The 12,880-nt window shown below is 39.5% G+C and overlaps 1 protein-coding gene across 1 annotated transcript; it reads right to left on the reverse strand.

The window, feature by feature from the left end:
- Positions 1–409: 409 nt before the first annotated feature.
- On the reverse strand, positions 410–12,630 carry LOC140239712 (uncharacterized). The gene is made up of 6 exons (XM_072319535.1): positions 12,540–12,630; positions 9,581–11,007; positions 2,896–3,027; positions 2,386–2,518; positions 1,610–1,777; positions 410–606 (listed from the first exon to the last, which is right to left on the reverse strand). Exons 1-6 carry the CDS (start codon positions 12,628–12,630, stop codon positions 410–412), a joined length of 2,148 nt encoding a protein of 715 aa, XP_072175636.1.
- Between the last annotated feature and the right edge of the window lie 250 nt (positions 12,631–12,880).

Genomic DNA, 12,880 nt, shown 5'->3' on the forward strand with positions numbered 1-12,880 from the left:
GCCCACTGAGTTTTTTGTTTGTTTGTTTGTTTGATTGATTTTTTGTTTGTTTGTTTGTTTTTTGCTAATGCAGCATGGTTTGGCATTGAAAAGAGAATGAAACTATATCACTCTCGACAAACTTGTTCACTTGCGGTATCCTCACCCTCCACTTCTTTTTGAGGGGGTAAAGATATTGCAAATTTCACACTTATTCTTAATTCACCGCTGAGTGAAAAAAAAAGAAGTATTATTGATGTTAATACTTCCTGTCCCTGATGATAACTGTATATGATATGAGAGCCTATTCATGCTCAAAAAACCCCACGAAGCACGGCAGTTCTAATTGAGAGGTTCTGCCGCTAACGGGCAGTGTCATCCAACCATTCGCGTCGCCCGGAGCGCTACTAAAGTACCGACATTCCCAGCTTCACAAGAGGCTCTCGCCGCCGGTGTAGGGGTGAGAAGCGAGAAGATGGCTCTTGAGCGCGTTCTTCTGGTAGAAGTCCTTGCCACAGTACTGGCACGCGAACGGCTTCTTCTCGGCGTGCGTGCGGCGGTGCGTGTTGAGCGTGCTGGCCAGCGTGAATCCCTTATTGCAGACCTCACAGCGGTAGGGGCGTTCACCTGTAGCAAAAGGGCGTAGGACGAGAAAGGCAGGAAACACCGTTACTATAACAACAAAAATACTTTTACAAACATGAATAGTTGAAATTTGCTGACTGAGTCGCATTATGATACTCAAATGAATGAGGAAAAACATCGGCGTTCCAACAAAAAAAAATAAAAAAAAATAATAATACATGGTCGCTATCAAAATATAATTATGTGCGGTCATTTTCAGCGCGTTATTGTACGAAAAATCAAAGTCGTCATTAGCCTATCACGTAGTGTCATGCACCCCATATCTGTCAAACTTTAAACAAAGTTCAGCAATGCCACCTATTTGCAAACTAGGAAATGACAGTTCAATATTTTCCAGTGTTTTATAGGCTGACCTAGATGCAAAGTTGTTGGTGTTGTTGTTGTTTGTTTGTTTGTTTTTTAAAGACCACTGGCGCACAGTATACATTGTATAGATGCAAAACATTTGATATAAGATATTTGCCTCTCCAAGTTTTCATTTATTCACCGTTTCTACTCGACTATCCTATTTCCTTCTCTCTTACTCTCTGTCTTTACAATTCAACTATTCGATACATGATTGTCTCATAGCATGTCTATTATTGCACAATTATCCTGTTACATCAATCCATATTTCAAATGTCATCTAAACGTGACTGTTATTACCTCGCAGATTAGCTCATGTGTCTGTCTGATAATATGAGATTACAATAATCTTTCATCTTTCATCTTTCATTGTCTCGACCTTCTTATTGAATAGGCCTACCTCCTTTTTCCAAATCTTATAAGTAGACCCGAAAGCGTGGTTTTATCTATTACATAATCATAAACATCGCCATTGATCAATCAAGTCCACCCTGTTCTCCCCTACCTCCTTTTTGACATGTCTGATATGTTTGTATGTTTGTTTGGATGTAATCTATGAAAACCTTTATGCATCTCTAGCCTGGTGTTACAAATACGTACATGGGCCCAGCCGCTGCAGCAACGCGGCGCGAGTGCTCACCGGTGTGTCGGTAGATGTGCGCCTGGAGGTTCCCCTTCTGGTTGAACCCTTTGCCGCAGTAGACGCAGGTGTACATCTTCACGTCCGAATGTGTGCGCATGTGGTAGGTCAAGTGGGTGAGTTGTTTGAAGCCACGCCCACATTTCTTGCACTTGTGTGGTTTCTCACCTACAGATCACGTGACAGAAATGGCAAAGATGATGTTGATAGCAATGATAGCAATGATAACAACAACAATGATATTTAATTGATTTCTTGAATGTTTTTTTTTCTGTATTTTTTTTCATATGTTAGTGTTGCACAAAATCAATTGAACAAATTTACTAGTATCGAGTATTGTTTGAATCTACATTATTCCATAAAATAAAAACAATATATGCTATTTTATGCATATGCAAACTTACGAATCACGTGTACCTGCCGTCCACATGACAAATTGAGCAACTCTGAATATGATAACAGAAATGCAGGAGACCATCATCATGAGCAAATGCTTGACGAGGAAAATGGCGTCAGACATAGTTTTCATAATTATAATAAGACAAACTGAATGTCTCGAATCATCACTTAGTTATCACACTGATGAAAATGATAATGATAATGAAAAGCATAGTTGTGACGTGGTTGCATGATTAGTACAAGTAAATCCATATCTATTTTGAGTAGTGCTCTTCAAATGTCCTTGATATTTTACCAGTATTGTAATCGTTCGGTGTTACAGATGGATTATGGTTAAAAGATACATTAGTTACCATGGCAACGGAATGTAGTCTCACCGGTGTGGGTATAGGAATGTATTTTCATGTCGATCTTCTGGTGGAATCCCTTGCCGCAGTACTGGCAAACAAATGGCTTGTAGTTGGTGTGAGTGCGCATGTGCGTATGCAAATTAGAGGCGCGGTTGAAAGCCTGGTGAAAACAATGCAATGGAAGAATTAAAGAATGAACTAAAAGTATCTAGAAGAATATAACATCAAAAGACTAGTGAAACAAGAAATTTTGAAGCACTGAAAAGGACAGTACGGTACATTAAAAAACAACAACTGCAGAGCAGCAACAACAGCGCCAACAAATAAACGCATCTCCAATCATCACACTATATAATTATTCCTGCAAGAAATTAGAACATAGCTATACATTTTTATTATAACGAAAGAAGATCTTATCGTTCTTTGTTGATTGTTTTTTTTTTTTTTTTTTTTGCATTTATTTTTGTTAACCTAGTTTCAAGTAAAAATAGTAATACACGTCTGGACATTTGTCAACGTATTAGGTAATCCGCTTACTTTGCCGCACTGAGAGCAGACGTATGGCTTGACAGTCGTGTGAGTGAGGCGGTGACGGGTGAGGTTCCCGGGCTGGCGAAACGCTCGTCCGCACAGCTCGCAGGAGAACGGCTTGTCCCCAGTGTGTATGCGCTGCATCAGTGGGGGAAAGTTTAGATGAGTGTTAGAACATACGTACAACAAGGAGAATAACTGAGTCATATTTTGTCATTCCGTAAGAGTCATCATGACATTGCAGTCTGACTCTATTTTTCTCTACCGACGTGACCGATTTTATGGTGTATTCCATACGTTACACAATGAATTTCTCTTTCAGAGGCAATCACATACTTTGATTTACTTGGTCAATAGATTTCTTTCATTTGTTATCAATTGCTTTAATTCACATTCATACCTCTATCACAGATCTAGAAACAATACTTGTATAAAGTGCCATATCTGTTAAATCATACTTATATGATATACACAGTTGATATCTTCTGATTATGCACATATAAACACAGGATAATCATATGAATTTTGTATTCTTTTATATTGTTTACTTGTAGATAGAAAGATAAATAATTCAATAAATAGATGAATAAATGAATGAATAAATAAGTAAGTAAATAAATAAATGAATAGAGATAGATAATTACTAAATGAATACGCGTGAATGAGATTACATCTTGCGTTGTGACTATTGTCTGTTATTTTGCACATGCTTATCTCCAATGGTCACCTTTTTTCCCTCATTCAGTCTGTCATGACTAGACTGGTCAATATGACCAGTGGTATGAATTATAAATTAATCAATAACTATACCGGATGCGCGCGACCAGTGTGTTACCATTACGCCGACCTAATTACAAAGTGTCTCCACCCTCAATCATTACCCTATATACGTCAGATATGTACGTGGAGGACGTAGTGTTGGAACATGGAAGCCCATCATTTCGCAGAGGCCATGTTTTTGTGATTGGCAATGCATTTGCGCGTGTGCGTATATATATATATATATATACATATATATATGTATATATATATATATATATATGGATTTTGAAAGCCTCTCAGTCCCAAAATTAATAGTTAGGTGATCCGAGTATCCTCTCGGATCACCTATTGTATCTGTACGGATTCTTTCTTCTTAGGTGATCCGAGTATCCTCTCGGATCACCTTCTGTATCTGTACGGATTCTTTGTTTTTTTTATTCTTCTTTATTTCTGGGCAAAATTTGTGCAGAGGTTAGCTCAGAAAGTGCATTGCCTCTCAATGTCAAACTTATACCATATATGTATCATGTCGCAAAGACGACAGCGCAAGTAAAATCATAGTGATCAGTCCACCATGACGTCACTATGACGTCATTATATGAAAACCCATTTTCATGCATATCTCATTAATGGAATGGAATATTTCAATGAAATTTACGTCACATATATTTCAAGTCAAGCGGATTCTACTCATATTCATAAAATTCATTTTTCTCTGAAAACGCGCGCGTACGCGCGCGTTGAAATATTTGTATGCTCAAATCGAGCTCAAATTTTTTTTGCACACGTTTCAGACCATTTGGAGCATTTTTTGAAAAATTGAAAAATTGGACGGACGCGTACGCGCGCGCACATATTCGCACGCACAGCTAATATGAAATAGAAATTTTCAATTTTTTCACACGAATCGGATGTCCGAAATGTCAAGGAATATTTCTACCAAGTTTCAAGTCGATCCGATTCAATATGACGTCATAAGGGCCCGTCAAAGTTGAAATTCCGCGCGCGCGTCAATGGCGATACACAGTGCAACTATGCCAAAAAAACGCCAATTTTAAATCGGATTTTACTCGTCAGGATGGACGGTGACCCCCCATTTTCTTTCCATATTCTGAAAGCTGATGAGTTGTACATGTCATTTCATGGGCTGGCTATGCTGGAAAAATGATTAAAAGATATCAAATTTCTTAATAAAATAAAAAAAGTAAATTTTCAAAATGACGTCATCAAATTTCAAGTTCACTCGAGCGTATCTCACTTCTCCTTTGCCAATTTTCACCCAAATTTCAATATGTTGTAGCTTATGAAATGCTCTTTCATAAATGTAATTACGCAATTTTGATTAGATGATCACATCACCTCGAAAAAATGGATTGAAAGTAACCTTGTCAAATTTGACCAGTTTACGTGTAATCTCTATGGGAGTGCAATTTTTATGGAAATGAAAATTGACATGACTATCTTTATCGAGCACTGGCTCACTAATGCTTCGGTGAATTTCTCTAAGATTTTAATATGTTGTAGCTGAGACGTAGGGCTATCGTAAGTGTGCCCTTCGTTTTTTCATACGATGTCGGGATCACGTCAAAAAACTTACTTGAAATTAAAGTTTATCTTCGATGTATTGAAATATTTCTTTCTTTTTGCAACTTTATGTGCAATAACTCAAGAAAAACATAACCTATCACCACCATATTTTGCACATGTTTAGTTCATGTCACGAACATTATTTCATAAAATAACAACTACTTGATCAGACGCCATCTTGGGTATGTAAATTAGGGTCAAAGGTCATAGATGTTTCATTCTGTATCTTGGTGAATACATGTCCTATATTTCCCATATTTTGCACACGTAAAGACCATGTTACAGGGATTATTTCACAAAATAACCACTTTTTGCTCAGATGCCATCTTGTCTGTGCAAAGTGGGGTCAAAGGTCAAATGTACTTCTTTTTCTATCTTCGCTATGAGGTGTTATCTCTATGGGAGGGAATTTTTTAGATGTGAAAATTGACATGACTCTCTTTATCGAGCACTATCTTATTTATGCTTTGGTGAATTTCTCTCAGATTTTAATATGTTGTAGCTGAGACTTTGCAGTATCAGGACTAGAATCATTGATTAAAACAAATCGGATCACCTTAATTTGTCAGTGATGACAAATTACAATCTCTAGTTCTTCTTCTTCTTCTTCTTTATTTCTTTCTCCTCAAATGTTGTGCAGCGGTTAACTCAAAAAGTCATTCACCTATCACTTCTAAACTGATACCATATATGTATCATGTCATAAGGACGACAGATCTAATGTATCACTGTGATCAGTCAACCATGACGTCACTATGACGTCATTATCTGAAAACACGTTCACATTCGTATCTCATTAATGGAATGGATTTTCTCAATGAAATTTACATATCATATAGTTCAAGTCAAGTTCTACTGATATATTTCATAAAATTTAGTCAAGTTCATAGTAAACGAGCGCGTACGCGCGCGTTGAAATTTTAAAATGCTCCAAACGAGCTCAAAATTGTTTTGCACACGTTTCAGGTCATTTGGAGTATTTCAGAAAAAATCGACGGACGCGTACGCGCGCGCGCATATACGCACGCACAGCTCATATGCAATAGAAATTTCCCATTTTTTTACACGTATCGGATGTCTGAAATGTCAAGGAATGTTTCTACCAAGTTTCAAGTCAATCCGACTCAATATGACGTCATACGGGCCCGTCAAAGTTGAAATTCCGCGCGCGCGTCAATGGCGATATACAGTGCAACAATGCCAAAAAACCGCCAAATTTAAATCCGATTTTACTCGTCAGGATGGACGGTGACCCCCCATTTTCTTTACATATTTTGAAAGCTGATGAGTTGTACATATCATTTCATGGGTTGGCGATACTGAAAAAATGATTAAAAGATATCAAATTTCTTAATAAAATAAAAAAAGTAAATTTTCAAATGACGTCATCAAAATTCAAGTTCACTCGAGCGTATCTCACTTATCCTTTGCCGATTTTCACCTAACTTTCAGTATGTTGTAGCTTATTTAATGTTCTTTCATATTTATAATTACAAAGTTTTGATTGGATGACGTCATCACCTCATAAAAATGGATTGAAAGTATCCTTGTAAAATTTGACCAGTTTACGTGTTATTTCTATGGGAGAGCAGTTTTTCTGGAAGTGAAAATTGACATGACTATCTTTTTCGAGCGCTAGCTCACTTATGCTTCGGTGAATTTTTACCAGATTTTAATATGTTGTAGCTGAGACTTTGGGCTATCGTAAATGTGCCCGTCGTTTTTTATATGATGTCGGGATCACGTCAAAAAACTTACTTGGAATTAAAGTTTATCTTCGATGTATTGAAATATTTCTTTCTTTTTGCAACGTTATGTGCAATAACTCAAGAAAAACATACCCTATCACCACCATATTTTGCACATGTTTAGTTCATGTCACGAACATTATTTCATTAAATAACAACGACTTGATCAGACGCCATCTTGGGTATGTAAATTAGGGTCAAACGTCATAGATGTTTCATCCTGTATCTTGGTGAATACATGTCCTATCTTTCCCATATTTTGCACACGTAAAGACCATGTTACAGGGATCATTTCATGAAATAACCACTTTTTGCTCAGATGCCATCTTGTCTGTGCAAAGTGGGGTCAAAGGTCATATGTACTTCTTTTTCTATTTTCGCTATGACGTGTTATCTCTATGGGAGGGAATTTTTTAGATGTGAAAATTGACATGACTCTCTTTATCGAGCACTATCTTACTTATGCTTCGGTGAATTTCTCTCAGATTTTATTATGTTGTAGCTGAGACTTTGCACTATCACGACTCGAATCATTGATTGAAAAAGAAATCGGATCACCTTAATTTGTCAGTGATGACAAATTACAATCTCTAGTTGATTATTGATTTGGTAGCAAATTTTACAGATTTGAATCCCGTTTGTATCTCAAATAGGATTTTCAGATAAAATGCTTTCTGATTTTTTTAGACTATCTTTTAAATTAAACCAGATTTATAATCTTTTCCGTCCAACGCATCTTTGGGCAAGATAACGAATACATATAAGGTCGGATTATTTTGCTCTCCTTTTCGTTGTATTCACTTGGATCGCTTTCCTATAGAAACAAACAGTTGCTTATGGTTATATTGCTGAATACAGTGAATCAAGCTCTCAGATCTTTTGAGACACCGGTATAACTATCAGCTGTCTTTATAGTAGATAGAAGACAACGGTATATACATGTACTTGCTTACGGTGATAATTTGCATATAACCATGTAAGAAAGGGTGAGGAAAATTAGATGGGGTCATCCCATTTAGAGACCGACACCCACGAGTCATACAGTCAACGGGTTCGACACTGAAAAAAGGGTACATGAGTAAATACACTCCACAAGTTATACAGCCCATAATTTCAACATTTATAGGTAAAAACAGCCAACGAGTTCGACATTACAATGTGTCGGTCTCGTGGGCCTTGGTTGCTTAGTGTGGAGCTCGTGGGCTGCATGATTTAATGGGCTGCATGATTCGTTGGCTGTATAATTCGAGCGTGTCGAACTCGTGACGTTCACCCAAAGAGACTATCGTACAGACAAGAAAGATGAGAACAAAGATCTGTGCATTCCGTCCCCCTACCCCATCCTGCTCCCTCCCCTCAGTCTCCCCCCTCCCATCATCTTTGTCTCTTCCCTAGAAGACCACGACAAGCTGATTAAATGAGCTAAACATTCTCCGTGTCGGAGAAGGGCGATTTGAATCCTCTGTTCGCCCCGCTTCATCGAACTCTCTGTCCCTTCACTCTGCCCCCACAGCCCCCTTCTGTCGCGATCGATACGGCCGCGCGTGCCGCTCGCGAGGATCAGCCCCGCGGTGTATTGATTTCAAATATAAAGAGAGGCTGAAGCGCTTCGTTATTACGTAACAAAGGGGGGACGATCCGCCAGCTAAAACCTCCCCCTTTTGAAACGAGTCTGATGTTTGCGCCTATTCTTTTCCTTCTTTTCTTTCACAATAACGACCTAAAAGGCCCAGGGACGAAAGGGCAAGTGCCACCTGGCGAAAAGCAAACAATTTTCTGTGTTTGTCATTTCTCTCTGATTTAACCTATAAACTCCAGAAACGTAATTTCCCTGTGCAGAAGATGATGGTTGTTTCTATGTGCTGGGGGAGGGGGAGGGAATAGTCAGAACTCGGTGTGATTATCAGCGAAAGTGAAAATTAGCCTTCTGTTGGTCCCTTGTTCACCATATTCTTACACGCTTTGCTGCTCGTCAAAAGAAACAGCTGTTATTTTGTTTAGCTCTGACTGTTAGCATAACCCAAACTAACGATTACTTTACCACAACAAAACAGTTTTTTTTTTTCACAAAGGAATTCATAAAGCCTCTTAAAAATGGAAACGCTACGGAGTATTTTTAGTCAATGTAATGTATATTATTTTGGCTTTTTGATCATGGAAGAAGCGTTTTATGAGACATTATAGCAACAGCTTGCATTTAACATGATAAAAATAATTAACTATTTTTGCTTAGTGCATTGTGAGACGGAAAAAGATTAAAAGTCCAAAAAGATGAATGGAATGAACATACACACACACACACACACACACAAGAAGAAAAAAAATCAGATAATCAAAACTGATATTAGATTGTTCAGCTCGTTAAGTTACCAATCACAAATTTCTCGTGACTTACACAAGACCACAAGATCGTGTGTCATTTGTATTCTAATGTTTCTTCGTCTTCTACTTCCCCTTAAAGTGTGTATATTTACACGTTTTCATTTTAGTGCATGTATAAAACACATGACTCACACACACACACACACACACATAAATACCAACAGTTGACAATGATAGAAAAGAGGTTAATGTATATTTTTAAAAAAAAGTACCTTGTGGGTAACCAGCGTGTTGCTTCGGCTGAATCCTTTCCCGCACACATCACAGATGTACTTCCTCGGCTGCGGAGTCTTCGCGCTGTTCGCCCTTCGACCCTTCGGCTCTCCTGCGTTGGGCACAAGGAGGGCTTGACCTGTCTTCGTCGCTTCTTCAGGAAAAGCTCGGCCGTCGCTCTGCACGGTGGACACAGGTCCTTCTTGGAGGCGGAACTGAGACTCGGAACTGGAGGAATCCAACTCGTCAGCTTTCGACACGCTTCGGAAATCGTCGCCCAGGGTGTCGACACTGTTTTGGATATACTCAACGCCGAGGATTGGCTGTCGGGCTGTGCGACTATCGCTGAGCGGGGAAGAAGGGTTCTCTAAAGATTCGTGGTCATCACTCTCTGTGTCACCTTCCGTCTTATGAATAGAGTAGAGCGGTTGTCGGAGGAGGGACTGCCCGTCGTAGAGGGCGAGTGTTGGAGGAGATGGCGAACCGCCGTGGTCAAGGTGCTTGTTGAACGTTGGCTTGACGCTGCAGACGGGAGGTTGGTCAACCTCACTCTGGAGACTACTCTGCGGATCAGGCGGTGATGACAGTGGAGGCGACAAGTGCTCCTTCCCCTTCGGAGGGGAATGCATCCTAGAATCCACACGCGTTCTCTCCCGAGGAGCCTGGATGGAACTCTCCAGGTACTTGTGTGCGAGGACGTGTCCGTAAGGTAAACCGATGAACGGGTAGATGGATGGGTGGAGAGCCGTGTGAAGTTGCGAGAAGCCTTGCGGATCATCGTGAGAGGATAGCGAAGCGACAGGCACTCCTCCTGTTCCTAGAGAGTGTTTCTTCGGATTGACAGGAGCCGACAAAAGATGTCTTTGTGGAATGCGCAGAAAATCTGGCCTCCTTTCTTCGCGAGAGTCAGATTTGATCTTTAAGTCTAAGGGTTCCTCGATCGGACGTTCTCGAGCTGCATCACGTTGTGTCGCGGGGAAAATGGCTGTCTTGTGATCGGTCATCAGATATGCCGAAGCCGGATGACTCAGGAGGCGGTCGCGTAGGATGTTCTGTCCGGGTATTTCCTGGTAAAGCCCGACGGCCGGGTTGAACATGAGCGGTTGAGACCCTGGGCGGAGGGGCCCGATTCCAAAGCCGAAATGTTCGGGTGGGATCTTACCGGGTAGGACCTGCTCGAATGCGGAGCCAGGCGACATTCGGAGAAGGGGCGGTGGTGGAGGGTACCGGTGTGTCTTCAGGAGGTAGGCCGCCTCGAGGCGCTTCATGGCGTTTAAACTGAAGTTGGGATCTACTGGTAGCGAACCAAATTGTTTGATCCGGGCATCCCCGGCTTTAAAGCGCGCCTCGCTCAGGGAGGAGTACGGGTCCATCTCTGTCTCATGAAGACGATCAAAGTGTCTGATGGCCTCAACATCAATGTCACCTGTTACACGCACAACAAAAGCAAGCAAACAACTTCATGATCCTAATACTTCGAGTTTAGTTTCACTAATCCTTGTTATTTTTTTTTTGTCTCAAATTTATAAGTTTTTTATAACCTTTTGATAAACTCGTTGAACAGAATGATGTTTGCAACAATTTCCTCAAATGACAAGTTTCAAGATCTAAACAACAAAGACAACACATAAGCTGCAGAAGTTGTTAATCTTTCTAAAATGTACAAAAACCTAACAAAATACATTGTTTGCGATATACACGCACAATATAATTCCATAATGCATACAACGAAACATGAACCGTAAGGTGATAACAATTCAATATACGTGCAGTAGATATACATAGAAAAATAAGAAGTATTTGAATTATTCCTAGTCAGTCAGATACAATAGCTGCCAAAACACATGAACAATAGACAATTAACAATAATTCTTGAAAGTTAACTGTTACAGACATAGTGATAATATCCCCTGTATTTCTAGTCACGTCAGTTGTATAGACCCTCTTGTCGGGGAATATCATTTTGATAGTTTATTCTTTCTTAAAGTGCAGTCAATTTTGATTGACGACCAGCCAGGTCAAGATACACTATTGAGACAGGTAGTGTGCTTCGAGTTGTCCTATTTACTGTCATGTCGAAAATGGCACGCAATAGTTTAAAAATAGTTCAAAAGAGATTATATTCGGCATTTTAATTTGTAATAAGACTTTATCAAACAGCTTCCATGGACCTTTCAAGAGATCACTAAATCATACATGATTAAACATTTTGTAATCTCTTCAAAATCAATCTTAATTCAGTATGATTTAATGTTGATATTTATTTTGACACGTCTCTTTATTTCTGGATGTAATATAATTATACTCATGATTAGAATTTTCAGGATTATCTTTTGCCGTCAGTCAGATAGTGCATTTTATCTGATAGAATTAAAATTTCACTTTGATCTATGAACTATGAACTCTGTCATGTCTGTGGGCCACGTTTGTACGTTTATAAACTATTTTGCTTAGATGGAGAAAGTGAAGTTATTGTGTTTGTTGTTGTTGTTTGTTTCTTTGTTTCTTTGTTTTTATTTTTACGCATGTGACACCACTGTTGAGACACCACTGTTGTTTTTATTTTTACGCATGTGACACCACTGTTGAGAGACAAAAATGGCCCATACCGGTATATCATTGCGTTACAACCATGACAAAGATTCATTAAGATTTTTACTTATTGTTTGCAACCGTTCATGGAAATTTATAACCTATGCTATATGCCACAAAATGTGTATGCTGATGAAAAGTTGTTAAAATTGTAGTAATTAGCCATGGTGTGCAGTACCGTATGTGTGCATATCATAATGTTTGATGATATTGTTGAAAATAAGGAAATGTAAAATGATGTCACGTAGCGAACAAATAAATAGATCAAATCAAATTGTTGGAGATCCGCATTGACTTGAATTATCAATTTGGTAACATGCAATCATTCAAATAATGTATAGAAATAGAAATGAGATGTGTGCTTACGGGACTGTTCCACTTCGTGTCGGGCCAGAAGTTCGTCCGCTATACGGTCCACGCTGGCGCGTTTGTGCTTCACCAGAAAAGCACGAGGCATGACTTTTGGCTAGCTGCTGGCTCCTCGCAGCTTTGCAGCGACGCGACTGACGACCCCGCCCGCCCGAATCCCTTCGGCACTCTCGGCGGCGACAAAACCTGTGTTCCCGACGAGGCCTCAGCAACAACAGCAATGCGACGGCGATCTCCGGGCTGAAAATCCTGGCGGAGATTTCGGCACCTGTCCGATGCCCCGCACGCAAACGGCCGATATAGTTCTGCGAATAAAGAAAATTATGAATTTACTAAAA

This window comes from Diadema setosum, chromosome 16 (assembly GCF_964275005.1).
Source record: "Diadema setosum chromosome 16, eeDiaSeto1, whole genome shotgun sequence".
Classification (NCBI taxonomy): Eukaryota; Metazoa; Echinodermata; class Echinoidea; order Diadematoida; family Diadematidae; genus Diadema; species Diadema setosum.